The following is a 24,015-nucleotide window of genomic DNA, read 5'->3' on the forward strand; positions in this document are numbered from 1 at the left end:
AGTTAATATATGCCATTGTGATCTACCTGCAGTGCTACGGCCTCTGTTACAGGATGATCAATTGATTCTTGTAACATATTGAAGTATACTTGACCATTAAGGTTACCATCGATGAATAATGATCCAATTACAGCATTTTCCAATATTCCAGCCCATATATTAACTTTTTGAGGCCACTGAGTATGACCTTCTTGAAAAACATGAAGATTTTCATCGTATCCATATTGATGATTCAACTTGTTAATAAAAACATTTAAATAAAATGTGCACTTATCGGAAAAACATATTTTTAGCAAGATTTGGGGCAGTGGTAATCAATGCTGTTATGCTTTCACAAAACTCAATTCTGCGATCGGGATCATCCTCAGCCAGTGCCTGATAAATTTACATTTTGTACGAGTGGAATTTGTGTATTTTTGCCACTTTTGCAATAGAAGTAATTGAAATTCCACTTTGACGAGACACTTTTCGAATTGATGCACAACACTTCAATCGTGGCAACCTCATTCAATACTTTCGTTTGATTTCGTTTCAAATTGGCTACTGCAGTCCGCCGAGGGGATTCGTCATTCACACCATACATTGAAATAATTTCCACTCTTTCTTCTATAGAATATACCATATTAATCGAGATGTTAATGTTACACTATTGCAAACCACTTAACAGATACTAAATGGCAAAACCGTTGTGAAATGAGTTTTTGTTCGAAAATGATGAATGGAATGTGTCTCATTTGATGAAAAATATTTACTTCCTCTGCCCCAAAATAAGGTACAGATATCTGCAACAATTCATAATTATCGACAATGTTTAAGAAGAGCCAATTTTAATTATTTATTTCCCATTTATAATTCAAATTATATAGAGTGTTATTTAAGTACGTTGCCAAACTTCAAGGGGTGATTCTTTGTGTGATTCTAAGATGAAAAGTTTATATAAACATAGCTCCGGTAGTACTTTCAAGACACGGGATATCAAACTTTTCTTAAAAAATCGTTTTTTCGTAAAAATCTTAATAATCCTATAGCCAATTTTATTGAAATTTAGCAGTGTTATTTATGGTTTACTGTTATTTATGCGCCATTTTTTTAAACTTTTTTTATTTTTTTCGCATTAAGCACAGTCATGGCCACCAAGATCACTAGATTCAAATTCATTAGATTTTTTCCTTTGGGGGAATGTAAAGTCCTTCGTTTACAGAACTCCGGTCAACACTGAAAAATAATTAATCCAACGGATACGAGATTCATGTAATCAGATAAGATACGTGTATACGCCGGGAATATTTCAACGTGTTCAGCAATCGATGTTAAGACGAACTAATACTTGCATTGAAATTAAAGGAGGATATTTTTAGCAACTATTGTAAGTTTCGTGTTACTTACTTATCGTTAAATGTTTTCTTTTAACTTAAAAAACTTGTGTAAATTTCGACGTCATATTAATTTGCAATTTCTTGTTATTTAGAAGTTTTTTTAATGTATCGATTTAAAAAAAAACTGATACCCTGTATCTTGAGAACGAATCATTACCGGACCTATATATACCTATATGTATGAACTTTTCGTCTTAGGATCTCTCAAAGAATCACCCCTTAAAGTTTGGCCACCTACTTAAACAACACCCCGTATAGAAAGATAAAAGCTAAGCAATTTTTATAGGTAATGATTTTAATGGCAGTTCAGAACTTCTCAAAAGTTGATCCAATTTTGAGTGTACTCGCCGTTAATACAGAAGTTGGTTTTTTACCATAGAAATTCAGTTGAAATTTGACTCAAGATGAAAGAAATTATGTTTTAAAAAGTTTGCTAACATGTGCCAACAAGGTGAATAAACTTCTACGTGATACAATAAATAAAGTTGTGAAAACATTTTGTTTGCGTTTAATCATATAAAAAATACGGTAAAAAGCAAAACAATAATATTTTGATGGTAACATCTCTGCAAATGTTTCGTTATATACAAGGAATTGTGGTTGAAAATGTTAAGATTTTTCAGAAAATATGAAAAAAATCATAATCGTGCCTTTGAGTCAGCGGGGCATTTTTTTCAGTTTAGCATACCCAGTGCAGGCACCAAGATCAACTTTATCTTGAAGATTTAAAACGGGCAACGATTTCAAATATATTTCATTGACAATTAAACTTTTTATGACTGATCAAAATAAGCTTAAAATATTGCATTTCTATGGCTAAACTCAATGGATATTTTTTGACTATGTTCATACAGACGAAAAATGATTTTATCTCACTTAAGAAAAACGTTATTATTATGTCAGTCTGGATGAAAAATTACCTGAAAGAACTTGTAAAAGTAAGCGATTCATAACAAAAGTGATGTTCGTGGCTGCAGTAGCAAGATCTCGATACGACGTCCATAGAGAACATTATTTTGATGGAAAATTAGGAATTTGGCCGTTCGTTTTTACTAAAGAAGTAAAACGAAATAGTAAATATCATTCAAAAAGCAGCCTCGTTACTGAAAATATTAAATGCGTTAATACTGCAGAATGCAAAAAAATGATTTTAAAAAATCTTATATCTGCAATTAAAGCTAAATTTTCGACATCTGCACAAAAAAGCCAAACTACAGGGTGTTACAAATTAGTAGGCCAATCTGCTAACCACAGATTCTTTGAGAGAAAATAAGTCGGCTTTCCTTATGCGACTTTTTTCTTTGGCGTTTTATACTCACTATACAGAGTGTTAAAGTTATTAAAAAATTAATTTATTTGGTTAATAACTTCGGTACTTCTTATCGTATTTTAATGAAATTTTGTAGTCATGCACAGTTCGATGAGGCGTTCTTTTCCTATAATTTAGGTAAAAAAAATTTAAACCGGAGAAGGGAAATTGGGGGTCACGGACACGTCTCCCCCCCAAACTTTTTTTTGCGCGTGCCAATGGTGAACGTGTTTAATTTTTTAAACTAAATATTCTTTTATTTTAATTTTTTCATTCTTGTAAAATTTTGATTTACCGCTTACTTTAGAAGATATTCCAGCATATTGCCTCCCCCTCCTATGGTCCCCATGGTACCCATTTTTCATTTATGTATATCGGGAACGTATCGATCATTTATTCCGGTACAAAATGTACGTTGCGTTACTATTGAAAAATCTAGTAGATATCTGTGATGATGCGTATTGAAGAAGAGGGCAATTATATTGAACATTTAATTTAGATTCGTTCAGTCCATTTAGATGTAGTATTATTATTTATTTTTAACTTTCCAAAATCGTTGTCCGTTTGCTGAAATTTCTCAATTTACATAAAATTGAATAAAATCTAGAAGAAATACTTAAGAAAAGGTCTGTTTTACTTATAACATTTAAGATAAGTATGTGACAATATATCGTGTATTTAAAGATACGTTTCCGATATACTAAACGAAAAATAGTTACGGTGTATTGAAAGGCAATATGCTGAAATATCTTCTAAAGTAAGCGGTAAATCAAAATTTTACAAGAATGAAAAAATTAAGATAAAAGAATATTTAGTTTAAAAAATTAAACACGTTCACCATTAACGCGCGCAAAAAAAAAGTTTGGGGGGGGGGACGTGTCCGTGACCCCCAATTTCCCTTCTCCGGTTAAAATTTTTTTTACCTAAATTATAGGAAAAGAACGCCTCATCGAACTGGGCATCACTACAAAATTTCATTAAAATACGATAAGAAGTAACGAAGTTATTAACCAAATAAATTAATTTTTTAATAAATTTAACACTCTGTATAGTGAGTATAAAACGCTAAAGAAAAAAGTCGCATAAGGAAAGTCTACTTATTTTCGCTCAAAGAATCCGTGGTTAGCGGATTGGCCTACTAATTTGTAACACCCTGTATATAGGGTGTCCGGAAATGACGTTAAGATATTTTGAAAGATGATTCTAGAGATTAAAATAATAAAAAGTTCTAATAGACACACTCCAAAAATTGCTTCTTACAGGGGCTAGAATTCCTTAAAGGTGGTTTTTTCACCATACTTTCGAAAAGGTTTCAGCTAAAATTAGGAATTTCGGTCTACTTTAATAAGTTGGAATGGGAAAACTTTTTTTGTATTAATAATTGTAGATTTTAATCACGGGCGTCACATATAGAGAGTCCACTACGTAAATGTTACCCTAACTTTTTGCTCGTGACATTTCTTAATATTTGAAATCAAATTACTGGATAGCAACTATTTTTAAGTAAAACAAGTCCTCGTATTTCATCTTAGTATAGACCGTTTTCCAAAAAATCGATTTTTATCACCCGATGTACATCTGGCTTAACTAAATTGTTGCAAATTAACTCTGTCACTGGCACAATCCCACTCTCTACCTCTCTGAATGTAGTAGTATTCAAATTACATTTTTATAATTTATCGCGAAAGCTGGAGGATAAGTCCTCATTAAAAGCTCAGTGATGACACATCACTGAATTTTTGTTCCATTTTTAAAAATTGGTTCCGTTTTGTTTTATTTTTGTTGCCATGGAATTTTGTTTTAATTTGGAAATATGCAGAGTTGAATCGAAAACTGTTACGGTAATGAAATTTCACAAAATGGAGAGAAATATATGCTTTTGTAATAGATTTTCCCTAAAAGCGCTAATATTAGAACTAGAGTTATTTGCCTCCAAATGCTGGCGAATTAAAAAAACATTTCTTACATCAGTTGGAGCATTTCTAATCTGGAAATTACATAAAATACATAAAAAATATGCTTTTTCGTAAACAATATTCCCAACAGACGTGCTGACAGCAATTTCTAAGTTCCATACCTCCAAATGCAGCTAAATTCGAAAATCCATTTTTTTACCGACACAAACATCTTTAATTTGTAAATTTTCAGAGTGGAATCTAAAACTGGTACGGTAATTATTTTTACAGGAAATGTAGGGAAACGTATATTTGCTCATGTGAAATAAATTCTATCAAAGGCCCCCACAATAGATCCAGAGCTCCTTGCCTCCAAATACACTTAAATTTAAAAAAATCTTCTTTCGTCGATTAGAGCATTTTTAATTAACAAATTTGTAGAGTGAAAGCTAAAAAAGTTGCATTAATGTTTGCAAGGAATTTATTTAAAAATATATTTTTTCATATAAACACCGCTCCATACACGTGCTGACAGTAAATTCAAAGTTCAATGGTTTCAAAGATCTCTAAATTAAAATATTCCGTGCTTCCTCTGTTTATTTGAGAATCATTTCTTATTTTTTTATATTTTGGCTCAGAAAAAACGATTATAAGTTAACATTGCTATAGTCAGAATCCCATTCTCTACGCCTCTAAAAAAAACATTCAACCCAATTTTTAAGGTTTTTTGGAGGAGGCCTCAGGATACGTCCTCTCTAAAACACCAAAGGCGAATTCTTCAATTGAGAGTTATCGCGATTTTTTCAATTTTGCCGTAATAATGTTGATGCAAACTGGTTTAGCTATTGACACAACCCTGCATTCTACGCCTTTGAATTTTATAGTTAAATTTCCTAAAGTGAAATTTCGAAATATGATGTTTAGTTGAGGCCTTAGGATACTTGTATAGCAAACTAAAAGGGATATCACGATACCGTTTGTGCAACTGAAAGGTCCTCTAAAGAGCTCGTGTGTCTAATGTGATTCGCTATATGTAGATGACAATATGATGCATCACAATGCTAAACAAAATCGGAATAATTATCTCGGGCTAGCAGGATGGCAATGGGTAACAATTAGTTTACGCACATAATGTCAGTAGTGTCCCCTCTCGCAACTGGAGGACCACCTTACTCAGCAGATTCATATGTATTTCCGCTTGTACAACATCGTAACTTGCCGCCGCAAATATTTGTGGTGACAAATTTTCAAACGAACACACTGTAAAACAATCCTATTTATTCAATATGAGGAAAAGATTTAACTAATTCCACGCCGAACATACACTATCCAATTTTGGTGGTTCCAAAGGTCTTGCAATTTTCTAGATTATTTCTTAAATTGATTTTTCTCAGTATTCCTGAAAGGAGACGACGGGAGAAGGGGAGTATCGACTAGTGTTCGATATTTGAGCGCCAATATCTCCGGAACGCGTGGAGCAATTGTTTCCATAAACTTTAGAAAACTGCAACGGATTCTAGTGTCTCTTTTAATTTCTGAGATATGGGATCATTTTAGTACCCATTTTTAAAAAAATAAAACACCCTTAAAAACTGGATTTGCATGATTCCTAGAGCTTAAAGAAAAAGATATCCAGGGTCCCAACGCAAAAATCTATGGAAAAATTTCCCTTTAAAAGTTTAACAATTTTGCACAATATCTCTGAAGGGGGGAAGGTGTACACTTACTCTCTTCCAATCTACTCTCTTTGATCATGGATATCTCGGAAATTTGTTTCATCGATCGGCCTCAAACGAATGATTGATGAACAGTATGTAAACAAAAACAAAATCATTCGGTTATAACGTACGGCTCTAAATTGTCCACCTCCCTCTTTATAACTTCTTAACAAATTATTATTTTAAAAAAATTCAAAAGCAGTTTTAAATAGAACAAAATGTCTTTTGATGTTTTTTTTTCTAAATATTTCTTACATGACCGGTAGAACAAAATGGTCTATTTTCTAAAATTAAAACGGGTCAAGTGACATGTCAAATTAAAGGTATTTCAAAACAACATTTAATGGTTTAATGAAATTTAAAATTGATCGATTTCTTTTTGACAAAAAAAAGTTATAAATTTAAAAAAAATGTAAAGTGCAATACAAATTGGTCTCTGGTTATTGTTTTTCAATGTCGTGTTATAATATATAGCCATTTGTATCGTAATTTGCGTTATTCTGTGATCATCTGCATTTTGTCCCATCTTATCCTATTGTATTATCCCGTACAAAGTCGCCTGGAGTGATGGGCAAGTGGAGCCCATTAGGATCACAAGATAAAACAGCCTTTAACTATTGAAACCGTATCATTATTCCTTATAATTTTTTGTGAGTAGTTGCAAGTCTGATTATTGTAAATTAGTTCTTTAGTCCAATAAAAATCGTTTTTTAATGCAATGAAAGCGTCGAATTACAGAAGTTTGCAGATCTACGAGGATAGTCCCAGAAGTACCCAACCTGACACGTAAAGAAAAAAAAAAAAATTTAATTATTTCTAAACATAGTATTCTTTGATATTGACACACTTTTCACAGTGATATTCCAGGGCTTATATGTCTTGTTTACAGTAAAAACTTGCGAATATTTCAAAATAGGTATCGGACTCCACCTCTTCATTATTGGAAAAAATCTCTCCATCGATCTATTTTTTCAAGTTTCTAAATAGGAAATAATCTAAGGGGGATAAATCTGGCGAATAGGGTGGGCGAGGAGAAAATTCAATACCAAATTGATTGATTTTGACCCGCGCGATAACGGAAGTGTGGACTGGTGCTTTGTCTTGATAAAACAAGACTTCCTTTTTCATCAAATGCGGTCACTTTTTCCTAATTTTTTCACTCAAACGCCGTAATAAATTCGTATAATATTCTCCATTTATTGTTTTTCCTTTAGGAAGGTAGTCAATAAAAATGATCCCACGTACACTCCAAAAACTGATGGCATCACCTTTCCTGCGAATGGAACAGTTTTCGCCCTATTTTGAGCCGATTCTCCCCTTTCAGGTCATTGTTTTAACCGTTCTTTCGTCTCAGATGTGAAATTGTGAACCCATGTTTCATCCATAATTATGAATCGACACAAAATCTCGGCTTCATTACTACGAAACTTTGCCAAAAGTCCATTTTTGTTCAATTGTGAGTCATCGCGACATCCTTCTTGCACACAACTTTTTCATATTCAATTGTTCAGTCAAAATGCGACTTAAAGTACTTTTTGAAGTGCCTATCATGTCTATTAACTCGCGCAACTTTAGCCAACAGTCTTCCAGTACAATTTCTAGACTGTTCACTTCATTGGGTCGACCACTGTGAAGTTCGTCTTGACAACTTGTACGACCGCATTTAAACTCTGCCACCTAATATTTTACAGTTGTTAACGAAGGACCAGATTCCCCCGGAATAGGATCTAACTCCGTTTTGATGTTAGATGAACTAAGACCTTTTAAATGAAAGTATTGAATCACGTATTGATGGTCAATTTTCTCTATTGTTCACAAAATCTCTAAAAGCGTTTAGTAAAAACAGCCCCAAAACAAACATAAATCAATGTAGCACCTTCAAACTTTAAACATAAGATTTCTAAGGTTAGGTCTCTATAATATAGCCAAATTTTGTAGAAAAAAAATCGCTATCTATATGTCAGGTCGGGTAGGACTAGCCTGGTATTAAACCACAAACCTTCTTTAATGTAAGGCAAAACTTTGGTGACAGCCTACCTTGTTGTTAGGAGCAAAGTGGTGCACATTTCGAGTATTTAATTTAATTAATTTTCTACCAACAACAAATAATTTTTTGTTCATGTTTTATTAAACTGAATTAGTATTGCATATATTATATTAATTTTTTTCTATTCATAACTCTTTTTCTCTAAAATTACTCGATCGATTGTGAATTTTATTACACCTTAAAATGTATATTGAATGACAAAGAAAGTGTTTTTATTTTTATTTCAATAATACTTTGCATGCTAATGTGTTTTGGGTCCAACAACAATTGATAACATTTTGAGACAAATCGGTTGACCACGACATGAAATTATTCAATAATATGTTAGTTATATACTTACTCAGACGCCTAGGCATTGTTCTTATGAGGTGGTCAATAGCATCTTGCAATATCTCATTCCAAGCTTCTTCTACTTCATACCTAAATGCTGCCAATGTGCTAGGGGATGCTCTAAATTCAAGAACCTGCGAGCTACTATACTCCACATGTGTTTGATAGGAGATAAGTCAGGTGATCTTGATGGCCATAGTAAAATGGTGACACGGTATTAGTTCATGAAGTCCCGCGTCACTTTAGCCACATGTGGTCCGGCATTGTTTTGGTGGAAAATTACCTTTTGAATGGTCGCAACATATGGTAAGATATATGATTCCATTATTTCCTGAATGTAATGAAGGGCTGTCATGTTACCTCTAATGAACACTAGAGGTGACCTACTTCCATATGCAATAGCGCCCCATACTATTATCCCCACGGTATGATGAACATGCCTCTCCATGTTGAACTGTGAATGAAGTCTTTAGCCACGTCGCCATCTTACCCATTGCAGGACTTTCATGCATCCACAAGCAAAAACAGGATTCATCACTAAAAGCAATACTGTTCCATTCTTGATCCCATTGTTGTCTCTCTCTGAACCATTGCAGGCGATTACGTTGATGCTCGGGTGTTAGAGATAACACCCAATTGGGACGAAAAGAAAACAGCCCAAAACTCTGTATCCGATGATATATTGTACGCATTCCAATCACCTTTCCGTGGTCTTCAGACTATTAATGGGCAATCCTTCGAGTGGTACTAAAACGGTTTCTTAAGAGCCAAAAGTGTAAAACGGCAGTCTTGACGTTCGGTTATTCCCCTACGACGTTCGGTGTCTCTAGCTCTGTATTGACGACCTTCTTTCGTCTATACCTGATAACATGTCAAAATGACACGTACGGATCTGTTGATTCTTGTGGCAATTCCTCTAACGGAAAGACTTGCTTCGCATAACCCTACAATCCGCCCTCTCTCAAAGTCACTAAACTGAGGAATGTACCCAAATCTACGTATTTGAGGCTTAGCAGTCGCCTTTAAAGAACACTCAACAATAAGATTTTCAACGATCAAGGGTCAAGCTACAAATGTAGAGACAAATTCTTTACAACACGGAATAATACAAAAAAAAGTGAAGGGCAGATTACTGTGTAGAGAAGGCTGAAATTGTTATGAATTGTTGTTGGATCCAAAACACTTTAGCATACAAAATATTATTGAAATAAAAATACAAACACTGGATGTTTACCTTTCTTTGTCCCTCAGTATAGTTTTGAAATACCTTTAATTTGACACATCTTTTAATTTTAAAAAATCCGCCATTTTGTTCTACCAGTGACGTAAGCAACATTTTGAAAAATAAATATACGTAAAAGATAGTATTTTTTGTCCTGTTTAATGCTGCTTTTGAGTTTTAAAAAAATTATAATTATTTAAAAAGTTAACAGGGGGCATTTCACAGCATTCACAATTTTTCCATTACTAAATGAAAAGACCCCTCAAATAATACTACACCATCAACCACATACCGGTAGCATAATACATCACACAAGGACAACCATAAAAGACGAACAATACACCTTCAATCGCTTTCGCTTTCAGCGACATTGCAACGAATTAAAACAATACCGGAATCATACCGATTAACTTCAAGGAATCAGGTCAAAAGGTCCCATCGCTATCCTCAGTTCAGCCTTCTTGCAGTTATTTGCAGCCATTGAAAATCAGGATGAAAACGATTATTGTAAACATCGTGACCTGATTATACGGTTTCTAAAGGAAGTTAGGGTCGATCAAAAGTTGGCAGAGAAATATCTGAATACTGAGCATGAAATGTTCGGGGGATATATTTAGATTTCCAGAGCGAGATTATTCCAAAATAAACGGACGAGTCGCAGTGCTAAAAGTGCTCCTGAAAAGCGTGTCAATATTCGAGCTTTATTATAGTCCACTTTCAACCTGATATAATGTAGGAAAAATGCCTCCAAAAACTAAAATTTTCATCGTAATTTTATCGTTCTTCGTTAGTGCCCATGGGGAAAACTTCAATTTGGGTGAGTCTTCAAAAACGTCATAACAATCGAATCTTAGATAGAGAATGAGAATCTTAGATCGAATAATTATTCCAAGGAGGTTTCTTTGAGGAGGGCGAAAACGAACTAATGCGAGCAGCCTTTAATCTGGCAATTGCAAAAGTCAACGAAAAAGGGGAAGATTTGCAGCTGCAAGCCCTCTACAAAACCCTTCCTGATCAGGACCCCTTTGGCAGCATTAAAACCACGTGCGACGCCATGAGAGATAGCATTGTGGGGATATTCGGGCCTAAATCCCTGGCAAACATCAACTCAGTCCAGTCAGTTTGCGACGAGAAAGAAATCCCCCATATGTTGACTAGATGGATGTATTATCCACTACGAACTGGTGAGTTGACGTAGGAAATTTCTGGTGATCTATACATGAATCGAAAATCAGGAACTGCCATAAACTTCTATCCATCGGCCTCTTTGCTGACCAAAGCTTACTGGGAGATCATCCAGAAGTGGGAATGGAAGACCTTCACTGTGTTGTACGAGGATGATGAGAGCTTGCTTAGAATGTCTGAGTTGGTAGTGCTGGCAAAAGAAGAAGGGATTGTTGTGACTGTGGAGCAGCTGGATAGGGACGGCACTGGGAATTATAGGTAAGGCTTGTGTTGCATTGCTTGAAAGAGTACAAAAATGCTTGTTCCAGGGACGCTTTAAAAAGGGTCTGGAAAACGAAGCAGAAATACCTAGTGGTTGATTGCCATCTAGACAACTTGGTGGAAGTTTTGGTCCAGTGCCAGCAGCTTGGTTTAATGACTAGCGACTACAGCTACTTCCTCACTAATTTGGATGCACACACCAAGGAACTTTCACCTTTCAAGTGGAGCCAGACCAACATCACTGGAGTAAATCTCAGTAAATTCCTTATTAACACTCAAATAAGCCACTAAACCCTTTAGATTAGACTCATAAATCCGGACTCAACCTACGTGCAAGAGGTCAGCAAGGACCTAATTTCGAACACAGACCCAACGGACGAGCCGGTTCAAATAGCTTCAAAACTGGAAACTGAGGCTGCTTTCATGTTCGGTAAGAGAGCTTTTGGGTCTCTTCATAAAGTTCAAGACCAGCTTTCAGATGCGGTTCACATGTTTTATGAAACCCTGAAGAAACTTTCTATAGCCACACCCCCTCCAACTCTGGATTGTGACCAGGCTAACAGTTGGGAGTTTGGATATTCCTTTGTGAATATCCTTAAGGCTGTAAGTTGGTAATTACCTCGTCATATTATAGTCTAAAATCACAATAGTCCAGCTACAAAGGGCTGACTGGAACTATAGAATTCAACAATGAGGGCCAAAGAAACACCTTTGGGCTGGAAGTGTATGAAATAAGAGAAGGGGGAATCATCAATGTGGGAAATTACAACTCCACTTTGGAGAGCCTCATTGTGGTGCCTCAGCACCATGTGGTTGAGGAGGTTGTTGATGAGGACAGCATGAGGAACAGAACTTTTGTCGTTGTGATTTCCTTAGTAAGTTTCTCATGAAATAAAATTAAAACCACATTAATTAATTTTCCACAGACAGAGCCTTATGGAATGTTAAAAGAGACCTCAGAAAATCTGGTGGGAAATGACAGATATGAAGGTTTCAGCATTGACTTGATCCATGAGTTGTCTCTCATCGAAGGCTTCAATTACACCTTTATCGTACAGCACGATGGTAAAAATGGGAATAAAGAGGCCAATGGGCAGTGGAGTGGCATGATTGGGAAGGTCATGTATGGGGTAAGAATTGTTACTGTTAATCAACCTTTAAGTATCAGTATGATTAACGTGTCTGGCCCATCATGAAAGACCTTTTTATAACTAAAACACCATCGAAATCTATCGTCTTTCTTAGTAAATTTTAGCTCTAGTAGGGAAAAATTTTAGAAAAATCCTTGCGGGAAATTTCAAATAGAACAAAGAGCGACATTAAAGGACTTTCGCTTCCAAGCAAAAGCCAAAAGTTTCCAAGAAAAACCCCTTTCAAAGGTGTTTCCATGCTTGGACAGAACTTACCTCTAGTATATTTTCCCTCTAGCCCTCCTTCTGGAGGTCATTATTCCCATATTAGATGACGAGCATTACTGGAAAATTAGGAAATGCTAAATGGTCCTAATAAGTTAAACTTGATTTTCACTTCTTTGAAACCTGAGGGGGAATTTTGAAGACTATAATGCGCTGGTGCACATGGAAAAAACTATCAATGGTAGCTTGCATGCTGGATAAGGAGAGTCCTTCGAAGGTTTGCCAAATGATCCAGCTCCATGACGCTCTAACAAGCTTAAATATTAGATTTGATTATATTGAAAGAGATATAAGAGATTGTTGATAGAAGTAATGGAAGTAAATGCGTGGAACAAAGCATTAAGGTGGAAGAGAGAGAGAAGATTTGGGAGTGTGCGGGCAAGAATAGGACGGTTGAAAAAGCGGACGGTGATAACAATGAGGAGGGAGAAATGATGATATTTGGTTTTGAATATAGACACTAATAAAGGGCTAATGTAATTTTTGAAAATGTTTATTTACATGAATAGTTATAATAGAGAATGTTTATTTTTGTGTGCAGGCTGCGGATATGGCTATTACAGATTTAACCATTACATCAGCTAGGGCTAGTGCTGTGGATTTTACAATACCTTTCATGAATTTGGGTAAGGAAAAATGTAACTTGATTTAAAATTTTTAAGTTTATTTTCAACGAAATTGAAATTATTTTACTGGAATATCTCGTTATTTTTATTCCCCTTTTTTACTGATAATTTCCCCTCAATATACAAGGTACCTCTAAACGTAGTGTCATAAATCCAACCAGGTATTCTTGGTCCCAAAATATGACGAAAATTTCATATAAACATATATCGAAAGGAGCTTTGAATTTGATATACAGGGTGTGAAAGATTGCTTCCTGCTGTTTTTTTTATTAATATTTCCGAAACTTTTCAAAGTAAATTAATGAAAATTTGTGTTTTACTATAACTTTTTGCGTTTTTTCTGAATCTCTATGAAAAAATTGTCTTATTTTTCCAAGAACAGGTGACATAAGAGGTAGTGCTTAAAAAGTAGCTAAATTTTTTTTACTTAATTTTATTGACAATTTTATAGGAAAAATATTAAATTTCAATGTTATTATACCAGATGAGCCAAGAAGGTGGCTCTCCCTTATAACCTTTTTGTTTTTAAACTTAGAAAGTTGAAATTTGGAAGGAAGTTATATGACAATAAAGCCGATTGATTGACATTAATGACTTTTATTTAGCACTTCCGGCTTAACCGGAAATTACCTCAACTTTTAATTTTTAAATACAATGCCTTATAAATTTCGGCTTTTTTAGAATCTAGAGGTTATTTCTAATCTAAAAATATATAATAAAAAAAAAATTTTTTTTTGGCGTTTTTTCGTGTCGAGCTACGCCATTGAGGTATACATATTAGGTACAATTTTAGATCAGAATTATGGGAAAAAATATTAATTTGTCATTTTATTGAGTATTTTTGCTTTTATAAGCAATTTAAATACCGAGAAACAATTTTTCCCATTTATCTTCTGTTTTTCAAATGGCAACATAGTAACTCATTGCGATTTTCTGAAAGAGTATTTTTTTCTGAATTTTTTGATACTAAACACAACGTATGTTCATTTAGAAATAAATCGTTAATTCATTAAAAACTTTCAAATTCAGAAAAAAATACATTAACCGTGAAATACGTTATATGTTTCTCGGTATTTAAATTGCTCATAAAAGCAAAAATACTCAATAAAATGACAAATTAATATTTTTTCCCATAATTCTGACCCAAAATTGTACCTAATATATATACTTCAATGGCGTAGCTCGACACGAAAAAACGCCAAAAAATTATTTTTTTTAATTACATATTTTTAGATTAGAAATGACCTCTAGATTCTAAAAAAGTCGAAATTTATAGGGCATTACATTTAAAAATCGAAAGTTGAGGTCATTTCCGGTTAAACCGGAAGTGCTAGATAAAAGTCATTAATGTCATTCAATTGGCTTTACTGTCCTATAGCTTCCTTCCAAATTTCAACTTTGTATGTCTAAAAACAAAAAAGTTATAAGGGTGAGCCACCTTCTTGGCTCACCCGGTATAAAAAAGATACTCTTGTTGAAAATCAAAATCTCTAAAACCCAGTTGGCCTTAAAATGAAATAAAACATATTTTTGACATTTTCGTACCTGACAGCATTTATTAATATATTTTGGTTTTTCGTTGTCAAATAGTATTTAGTTATAATAATTATTAAAGAAAATTCATAAAAAAGAGCTTTAAATCTAAAGTTTATTTAATAAAACGTAGTATGCACCGTTTTGTTAAATCTCAATTTTCTCGAAAACTGTTTGAAATTTTGACATCGAATCAAAATATCTTTTTTATGTAAAAATCTTAAAAATTAATATTTTTCTTATACAATCGTTAATGAAATTAAGTATAAAAAAGTTTATGAACTTTTTAAGCACTACTCCTAAGTATTCCCGTCCTTGAAAAAATGTAGCAATTTCTTTATAGAAATTAAGAAAGAACATAAAAAGTTATAATGAAGTACAAAATTTCATTAACTCATATAGAAACATTTCGAAAATATTAATAAAAATCTTCATCCTCAGGAACCAACCGTTCACACATTGTACATCGAAAATGAAGCGCTTTTCGATATATGTTTATTTGAAGTTTTGGTCATATTTTGGGACCTAAAATACGTGATTAAGTTTATGACACTATGTTCCGAACTACTATGTATATTAAGAAAATTGATTAAAACGGTTTTTCAATCTAAAATCTTGATATTATGGTGAATGGATAGTTGTTAACTATCATTCTTAATCATTCTGGCTTTTCTAATACTTTTAACGAATAAAATGATTAAAACCCATTTTTTAGTTCAAAACAGTGACAAGATAATAATTTGCATAACTTTTTTTGAGCATCAGCATTCGCTTTCAAAAACCTACAAAATCACCACTGAATTTCTTTGCATTCGCTAAATCCCCAAAACCATGTTCAGGAATATGACATTAGTTAAACAATACAAAATTTTCTAACCAGCCTCGAGCATGTTGCTTTTTCTCTCATTTTGTTGTTCGAATAAAAATTACGAACAAAATGTCCTAAATTTGAAAAAGTTCAACCTGCGCCCGGAAACTATATTATTATTATTACTAGTCCCATTTCTTAACTGAGTTATGAAGTATAGATACCGGCGTTTATTCCATTTAGTCACTAGTTTTGATTACAAAAACTATCATTTTATCAATAATATAAAGAAACCAGGTGGCCTAGAATCTTGATAGTATGGTGAAATAATTTAGCAAACTTGCACCAATAAATATTATTTTTCTGATGATTGTAAGGAATAAAATTATTAAAAAATATTTAATTTAGTTCAAAATAATGTCAAGATAATAACTTACATGGTTTTCCTTAGGAATTAGCATTCTCTTTCAAAAACCCACAAAATCCCCACCAAATTTCTTCTCGTTCGCCGAGCCCTTTGCCATAGACACATGGATAGCTCTCGCAATAGCTTTCGCTGTAGTTTCTCTCTCCTTTTTCCTCTTGGGCAGAATTTGCCCCGATGAATGGAACAATCCGTACCCTTGCGTGGAAGAACCCGAGTATCTAATCAACCAATTCACAATGTCTAATTCCGTATGGTTCGCCACTGGTGCTATGTTGCAACAGGGATCAGAAATTGCTCCAATGTACGTTATAATGTTCAATCTGTACATTTGTTTTTTAATTGTAGTCATTTTTAGAGCCATACCTACAAGACTGGTATCAGGAGTATGGTGGTTCTTCGTCCTCATTATGGTGTCCTCGTACACTGCCAACTTGGCCTCTTTCCTCGTGAGCGAAAGCAACATAGAGTTGATCACAGATGTGAAAAGCCTGATCGAAAACGCTGATAAATACGGCATTCGCTATGGTTCTAAAATGAATGGAGCCACGATGGAATTTTTTGAGGTGCCTACTCAAATCCCGAATGATCCAAAGGAATTAATATACTACCCACATTAGAGCAGCACCAATGAACTTTACCTACAAATCGGCAGACACATGAGGGAACATCCTGAAGACATGCCTCTAGAGAACAAGGAAGGTGTGGCTTGGGCTGAAACCATGAGATACGCCTTCTTCATGGAATCCACCTCTATTGACTACAATACTCAAAGGCATTGCAACCTCAAGAGGGTGGGAGATCCGCTGGATGAAAAGGGCTACGGAATCGCCTTGAAGAAAGGTTTGCTAATGGATAATTTTTCTTTATTTCTTCCTTAAAACAATTTCTCAGACTCTCGCTATAGAAACAAACTGAGTACTGCAATCCTCAAACTCCAATCTTCGGGCGTGATTGAGAAGATCCGGAAGAAATGGTGGGAAGAAAGGAAAGGTGGTGGTCAATGCACGGTATATAACATATAACCCCAAGATAAACACGAATTAAATCTAATTTTTAGGGCCCCACAGACGACGCAGAAGCTACCCCCTTAGACCTACAAAATGTAGAGGGTATTTTCTATGTAACAATTTTTGGTACCATCCTGGGGGTTGTTTTAGTACTCTTTGAGTACACCTTTTACATCATGAGACTCAGCAAAAAGACCAAAATTCCTTTTGGTACGACCCTAAAAAAAGAACTGAAATTCTTCTTCAAGTTTGGTAGTAATGTAAAGCCGGTGTTGGAAGGATCTGATGCGGATGAGAAGTCACATGAGGAGTCTCAAACCAAAACGGTCAGTCAGAGGTCTAAAACTAAGTCTGAGCAGTCCCGGATTACATCCAATGGGAATGCAGTGCGGCCTTATGGATTCGTTTTGAGTCATTCCTTGGATAGGTTGACTGATTCTCCCTCTTAAGAGGAGGGTTCTGAGGTAGATTAGGCGTAAGATGTTTTAAACCATTTCTTTAAGTTGATTAAAGATGCTACTTGTTTGAGAAAATAGTTGTTTTCCTTACTCTTGAATTTCCAGTTAAATTACAGATAGGTAAAATTGAATTCAGTAGGGAAGTGAGGATTGCTTACTTCTCGCTTGAGATTTAAATTTAATTAAAATGAGAAAGAGATAGAGGGAGGTGACCAAACAAATAAGAGTTATTTTCTTCTCTATTCTGGGTAAAATTTCGGCTACATAACAAAAAACGGGAGCTGCACTAAGGTGATACCAAGAAAAGTTTTTCTCACTCTTTTCAGGCAAGATTTTAGACCAAACAGTAGGAAACTTGAAAGTGCTCTTTAAATGACGTTTCCCTCACCATTTTCACTCAAAATGTTTATCAAATGAGAGGAAGAAATTATTTGACAAACAAGGGCTGAATTCCTCACTCCGTCACAGACTCATTATTTAAATAGAATCAAAGAAACAAAAATGATTCAAATTACACGATGAAAAACATGTTTAACTAATTTTTTTGACACAAAGTTCCAACACAATGAGGAAGAATATTAACTTGAACTTACTTGACAGATGATGTCTGCATTCCTCACTTTTTCGACTTAGAATATGAGATTCGTATAAGAGGTAAAGTTGTTGTTGAAAATGGATAATTGAAAGTTGAATTTAGTTAATGGATGAGGACTTTACTTCACACTTTTTAGATTTAAGATTAATCAAATCAAGGAAATTAAGTTCTAGAATTGCTGTTTAAATGATATATTTCCATCGCTTTTCTGGTTTAAATATTCGAGTATTCTTCACCGATTAGTTCAAAATTTGAGTGAGTGCGGCATTGTCGAGGTGACTCGAGAGAGCAAGCTTCATTGTTTTCTTCCTTTAGTTCACAATTTTAGCTAAATTAAGATGGAAAGAAAGCACTGAATACTACGGTTTTTCAATTTTTTTAGGCTGAAATTGACAGCAAATTGAGAAAGATAGTAAAGTAATATGACAAATGGAGATTACCTCCATTTTTCTTTTTATCATAAACCAAAAAATATATAATTTCCACATCGAAAGGGTGGTATTAGAAGAGCATTTTCAAATGCAACTGTGCCAAACAATTGCTTGTTGTCTTATATTTTCAATGGAAAAATATTGGCAACTACGTGCCACAATTAAAGTTTACACATTCTCATCCTCCTATTTAGTGTGACCATATTTCTCAATGATTTTAAAACGCTAAGTTCACTTAGAATTATTCGTGTCTTGAACGCAAACTCAAATCATCCTTTTAAGCCAATTACAAGAGTTTTTAAGCTTCTTAGACCACGTTTGTTAGCAATAAGAATAATTTCTCCAGCAAATTCTTTGTATAATCGACAACCACCTTGATATCTTTACACATACAAAAATGTAATAATTACCATAACAAATAGTGGCAATTAGAGTGAAAAGGAATATGTGTGCTCTCGAAAGGAAAGGCTCTCGAGCGGGAGAGAACTGGTTGACACGAAAATTATAATCACTCATAATTATTATTATTTGTAATTGTTTATATTACACATTAGCAGGTACTAGTGTATTCAATTCCAACTTACCAGGGCCGATCGATTATTGTTAAAATCTATTTCATTAAATAATATATTTATGAGCTTTTAGATAAATATCTCACAAACTGTTAAAGTCTGCAAGTTCGAGGATTTTTTTTAGTTTCTCAATGGTTTAAAGGGAATACGTAGGAATACACATTCTTATGTAAAAGTCCTGGTATGTGATATTAGCAAAGTAAATTGCAAATGCGAAAGAAAGCCTTTCATGTTGTTCCAAGCCGGCGATGAAGCCGTAACAACGTTAGATACAGTTGGCAGCGTTTGCGGTTCAAAACCAGTATATTCCTAATAACTATAAAAAAATTTAATGTGTTTGCGGAATTCTAAGAACATAAATGTGGGTTTAAGCCGAGGGATAATAGTCCTGCAGAATGGTATGGTTCCAGAACTTCAATTTCTTTGGTAAGTTTAATAGTAGTCCGAAATCCAGTTAGTTATCGTAGACTTTGCAGGGGGCTATCAAAAAATGGCCTCAGTTCTCTTATATGTGCTTCTACCAGTGGTGGGACTGATCACCGTGTGGCTAAGAAAAGAGCTTTTGACTCGGGTTTTGATCCAGATTGATGGGGCTTGCCTACCAGGTAAGTGCTTGATTGCTCAACCGTAAAGTTTAATGCAAATCTACTTTCGCAGTAATATCAGTTCCCTATCCTTTCTTCAGCCGCGGAAGAAACATAATTGATTGGGCAAAGCAGCGGCTTCCTCGACAATGGTCATCCCACCTGGACACCCTTTCAGGTACTTCTCACTTCAATTACAGCAAATTTCGCTAAGGTTTCTTACCTTAGGTGGTCTTGCTGACTTCTGGCAAGATGGCTCTCTTCTCTGCACTCTCATAAATTCTGCTATTCCAGGGGCCTGCTCCAACCCCTATAGACACTGGAATCAGCCCCCTAACCATGCCCAAGAAGTCGCTTTCAAGTACTTAGGCATCGCCCCTGTAAGTCTGAAAAGCACTCAATCATCACCTTCTATACAACGATAAATTTCAGGTCTTCAAAGATTTTTCATCCCCACTTACTCCAACCCTTAAAAATAGATTTCTTAACTACTTGTCAGTTGTTTATAAGTCAATAAATGTATTGGAGAGGGAGCGATTGCTATATCGCTTAACAACCCCTAAATTTCTGGCAAGGGGGATGGGGCTTTATACCGCAGAACAATACAAGGAGGCCGAATTTTTCATTTATTCAACTCAAGACTTAGTCAGCTTGTTTAATGTGGAAGTATGCTTTGCGGGACCCTTTTCATCGAAATTTAAGACCACAGTCTTAGAGCTTTTGATCAAACAAAGAAAAAGTTCAAATAATTTGCTCAAAGTTGAGTCAGAAATTAAGAAAATAGAGCTGCAAATTGAGGTGCAAAAAGACAGAGTAAAAGTCGTTTATATTGCAAATTTCTGCGGTGTTCATGAAATTACTTTAAGCCATGATCATGAGAGCGTTATGGGGAGCCCTTTTTTCGTTAACGTCGTCAACTATGCCAGGATTTCGTTGGAAAGTAGGCAAATCTCTTTGCCTTTAAAGGAAATTGCCAAGCCATCATTCAACAGCTTCTGGGAAACTCAGGATCTTTCCGTGAATATCGCCCCCAAGTCATGGACCATATACTTTGCAGAGCAGCACTATTCCTGCTTCCAAAAATTCGCCAACAGCTGCTTTCGGACACCCTGTAACATCACTAGAGCTTCTCCAGTATTTAGCCACAGCAATAGTGCTTCCCCAGTATGTAGAAGGCATATTGTGCCAGAAGACAAAGTTATTGGAAAACTTCCTGCTAAATTACGAAGAAAGGTAATCACAACAACCATAAAAATCATATTTTTTAAGTCTGTTTTCGCAGGCTTCACACTTCAAAAAATCCTGCTCTTATGATTCTTCAGTTTCTTCTTCGTCTGAAAACTCAAATGAGGTTGATACAGAAATCCTAAATAAAAGACGAAATTATTGGGTGGAGAAGAAGAAGCAATTCTGGGAAAGTGCCTTCAATGAAGATCGGGATGAGACACGGAATTGTTCTCCAGCAGTAGCTTCACGAAACACTAGGTTGAAGCATGTAGACTCTCTGTATCTTCTCAGGAAACGTCCTGTTTCGAAATCTCTGAGTGACCTGCGCAAAAACGAGAATAAATCTGAAGATTTAGTGAAACCTCATCAAGCTCGTTTTCTTCATATAACTGACTTTAGAGCCCTCTATGAGCCTTCAGATGAGGATTCAGTAGCGTAACAACAATGTAACTTTTTTGCTTTAATATACTTTTGTTTCTGCTTTAAGATCTTTTTAGAGTTTTTTAAAGCAATTCCTGCTGCATGGAGAGATATTTTTTGGGTTTAAAGAAAGGACTACCAATTTATCTAAATTCCATGGAGAATTTCCTAATGGCGCTTTCAATAATCCCCAATCATTCATCATGAGTTTCATCACTAATTCTCTACTGTTGTTATTATACAATATTTTCGTTTTGTTGGTAAAATGATATTTGCGCATTTCAATTAGGAAAATGTCTCATCGCGAATTTATCCACACGTAAATATACATATACTATTATCATACAAGGTTATTCAAATGTCTCATATAAAATTCATATCTTTTTTATGAATGATTTTTCGAAAAACGCTGAAACACGTAACTTCAGTGAAATTACTATTCAACTTTTGGTGATAACATTCATCTCTTATTTAGAACCCCTCCATTCCCAGTTACCCCAACTTTTTTTTTTAAATGGCAACCTAAGTCATATGAGGGCTCTATGAAAGGTCTTCAAAAAGTGTATTCGGTGGTACCAAAAAAATCTGAATCTGCTCATTCCGTTTCGATAAAATTTACATTATTAAATTTTTCCTAAATACTTGTTATGACTTATCAAAAAGCTAAGCAATTTACAATAATTTACCACAATAGAAGTGTTGAAATTATGATGCGACACTGCTTGTACTTTGAATGTTTTGTTTCTGCTTGTCTTTTGTTCATGTTGCAAGAATTTAGAGATTTTCTGGGTTCTTTCTAAGAAGGGCCATATGCGAACTCATCTGGCAATCCTTTATTTATGATGTCCGACTGGGGTAGTCCTTGGTGAAAGTTCTTTCTTGTTGCTTGCACATATGTTTTGTCTAATTTTAAGAACCTTAGTTGGCAGGTCAATTGCATTGGCCTGGTTTTTAGTTTTTGTAAGTTAGTTCATTTTTTCCACTCGTACCATAAGGACCTACTCAATAAAATTCTCACTACTCTGTAGAAGTGTATATTTCTTGTTCTCTACGGAGACTCAAAATATGCCAACAAGAAGAAAAAAATTATGTTTTTAATGCCTGAAGTTAAAAATAAATTCTTTTTGCATCGATTTTTGGTTCTTATTACTATTGATTGTCACGACATGTGAGTATTTTTCGAAATTTAACGAAAGAAACCTTTTTAAGTATCTTAATAAAAGTGTTTCTTAATAATTATAGTGCTTTCAGAAAGACAGTGAATTGAAATTTTAATGTTGGGTTGCAGAGATAAAGTACGGAGTCAAAAAGAAGTTTATGTGTTATTTAATGCAAAGTATCCTGAAAATCCTATTGTGTAATCAATTGTCAGTAAAATATTTCATAAATTTGAAGAACGTAGAACTATACGGGATTTACCTAAAACTGGTAGACCACAAGCTTTAGGTTAAAATAAAAAACTTAATATACTCCTAGCAGTGAATGACAATCTACATTTATCAAGAAATAGCCTAATTCTTAATTACGATACTAGTCAGAGTTCCGTACAGAGATTGTTAAAAAACGACGGTTATCACCTCTATAAAATGCATGTCGTTCAGGAACTTCTTAAGGATAATTACAATAGAAGATTACAATTCTGTGAAGAAATTATGGCAAGATGTGATGATAACAATTTCTCACAAAATATTATCCTTTCTGATGAAACTACGTTTTATTTAAATGACACTGTTAACAGACAGAATTATCAATTTTGGTTTGCTGAAAATCCACAGAAAATATATGAGGGAGATCCACAGTATAACGTATTATATATAATGTATAACGAACACTTTTAGTTTGAGATTTTTGAAAATTTCAAAAACAGGGCTCTTTCTTATTAAATTTAGAAACTACTTAGATGAGGAAAAATGAGATTTTCTACGAAATAAAGGGTCTTGCGGGACCGTGGAGTGGAAAGGGGTGCTGGGTGGGGTAAGGTAAGGTAGGTAGAGTAACCAAAACGTGGTTTTGGAAAATTGGAACGATACAGAGAAGATTAGCATAGTCCCTGTGTAAAAATGACACGCAAAATCATGAAGATTAGGTTAGGTGGTAATCTTTGCGCAAGGGCCATGCTAATCTTTTCTGTATTCTTCCAATTTTAGTATATGTACCATCGAAGCGAGTACCATCTAATCCAACCTAACCAAAGCAAATGTACAACTAAATCATGTTTTGTTTACCCCACCCAGCACCCCTTTTCACTCCACGGTCCCGTAAGACATTATATTTTGTAGAAAACTTTTTGAGAAAATTCAATTTTTCCTCATCTAGGTAGTTTCTAAATTTAATAAGAACAGCCTTGTTTTTGAATTTTTCAAAAATCTCTAAAACTAAAAGTGTCCATTATGTACAGTAGACTTTATGAAGGACACACAATATCCCCAAAAAGTCAATGTGTGGGCTGGCATAACTAATAATAGAATTTTAGGACCATATTTTACGACGAAAATCTTACTGCTCAGCGAAAATTGAATTTCCTCTCATAGGAATTAATACCTGAGTTAGCAGTCATTTTTCCGAATGA

At 34.5% G+C, this 24,015-nt stretch overlaps 2 protein-coding genes, 1 non-coding gene and 1 pseudogene across 6 annotated transcripts; 3 read left to right on the forward strand and 1 right to left on the reverse strand.

The window, feature by feature from the left end:
- Window positions 1-10,544: 10,544 nt before the first annotated feature.
- Window positions 10,545-17,677, forward strand: LOC136409115 (glutamate receptor ionotropic, kainate 2-like). Its single transcript, XM_066390440.1, has 14 exons — window positions 10,545-10,714; window positions 10,791-11,081; window positions 11,133-11,340; window positions 11,391-11,589; window positions 11,644-11,773; window positions 11,822-11,946; window positions 11,994-12,218; window positions 12,270-12,473; window positions 13,300-13,384; window positions 16,177-16,453; window positions 16,508-16,715; window positions 16,770-16,992; window positions 17,044-17,159; window positions 17,210-17,677. The coding sequence occupies exons 1-14, from the start codon at window positions 10,639-10,641 to the stop codon at window positions 17,606-17,608; spliced, it is 2,766 nt and encodes a 921-aa protein (XP_066246537.1). The 5' UTR covers window positions 10,545-10,638; the 3' UTR covers window positions 17,609-17,677.
- Window positions 17,678-19,336: 1,659 nt separating this feature from the next.
- Window positions 19,337-21,512, forward strand: LOC136412212 (uncharacterized). Of its 4 annotated transcripts, none has more exons than XM_066395212.1 (6): window positions 19,337-19,641; window positions 19,683-19,820; window positions 19,873-19,977; window positions 20,028-20,179; window positions 20,232-21,032; window positions 21,082-21,512. In XM_066395212.1, exons 1-6 carry the CDS (start codon window positions 19,611-19,613, stop codon window positions 21,463-21,465), a joined length of 1,611 nt encoding a protein of 536 aa, XP_066251309.1. In that variant the 5' UTR covers window positions 19,337-19,610; the 3' UTR covers window positions 21,466-21,512. The 4 variants fall into 4 exon arrangements, with proteins under 4 accessions (XP_066251309.1, XP_066251334.1, XP_066251319.1 ...); XM_066395237.1 differs by having other exon boundaries at window positions 20,094-20,179; XM_066395222.1 differs by having other exon boundaries at window positions 19,692-19,820.
- Window positions 21,513-23,441: 1,929 nt separating this feature from the next.
- LOC136415329 (U6 spliceosomal RNA) lies at window positions 23,442-23,541 on the forward strand (annotated as a pseudogene).
- On the reverse strand, window positions 23,516-23,617 carry LOC136415335 (U6 spliceosomal RNA). The gene has a single exon (XR_010752601.1). It is a non-coding gene; the product is annotated as a U6 spliceosomal RNA (small nuclear RNA).
- Window positions 23,618-24,015: the final 398 nt, after the last annotated feature.

Source organism: Euwallacea similis, chromosome 1, assembly GCF_039881205.1.
Source record: "Euwallacea similis isolate ESF13 chromosome 1, ESF131.1, whole genome shotgun sequence".
Lineage (NCBI taxonomy): Eukaryota > Metazoa > Arthropoda > Insecta > Coleoptera > Curculionidae > Euwallacea > Euwallacea similis.

Bases quoted from the DNA above. Each gene is read 5' to 3' on its own strand.
- LOC136409115 (XM_066390440.1), top strand. From the start codon at position 10,639: ATGCCTCCAAAAACTAAAATTTTCATCGTAATTTTATCGTTCTTCGTT. The intron at 11,082-11,132 runs GTGAGTTGACGT...ATCGAAAATCAG, and splicing joins GTATTATCCACTACGAACTG to GAACTGCCATAAACTTCTAT. The intron at 12,219-12,269 runs GTAAGTTTCTCA...AATTTTCCACAG, and splicing joins TTGTCGTTGTGATTTCCTTA to ACAGAGCCTTATGGAATGTT.
- LOC136412212 (XM_066395212.1), top strand. From the start codon at position 19,611: ATGGTATGGTTCCAGAACTTCAATTTCTTTG. The intron at 19,642-19,682 runs GTAAGTTTAATA...TAGTTATCGTAG, and splicing joins CCAGAACTTCAATTTCTTTG to ACTTTGCAGGGGGCTATCAA. The intron at 19,978-20,027 runs GTACTTCTCACT...TTCTTACCTTAG, and splicing joins CCACCTGGACACCCTTTCAG to GTGGTCTTGCTGACTTCTGG.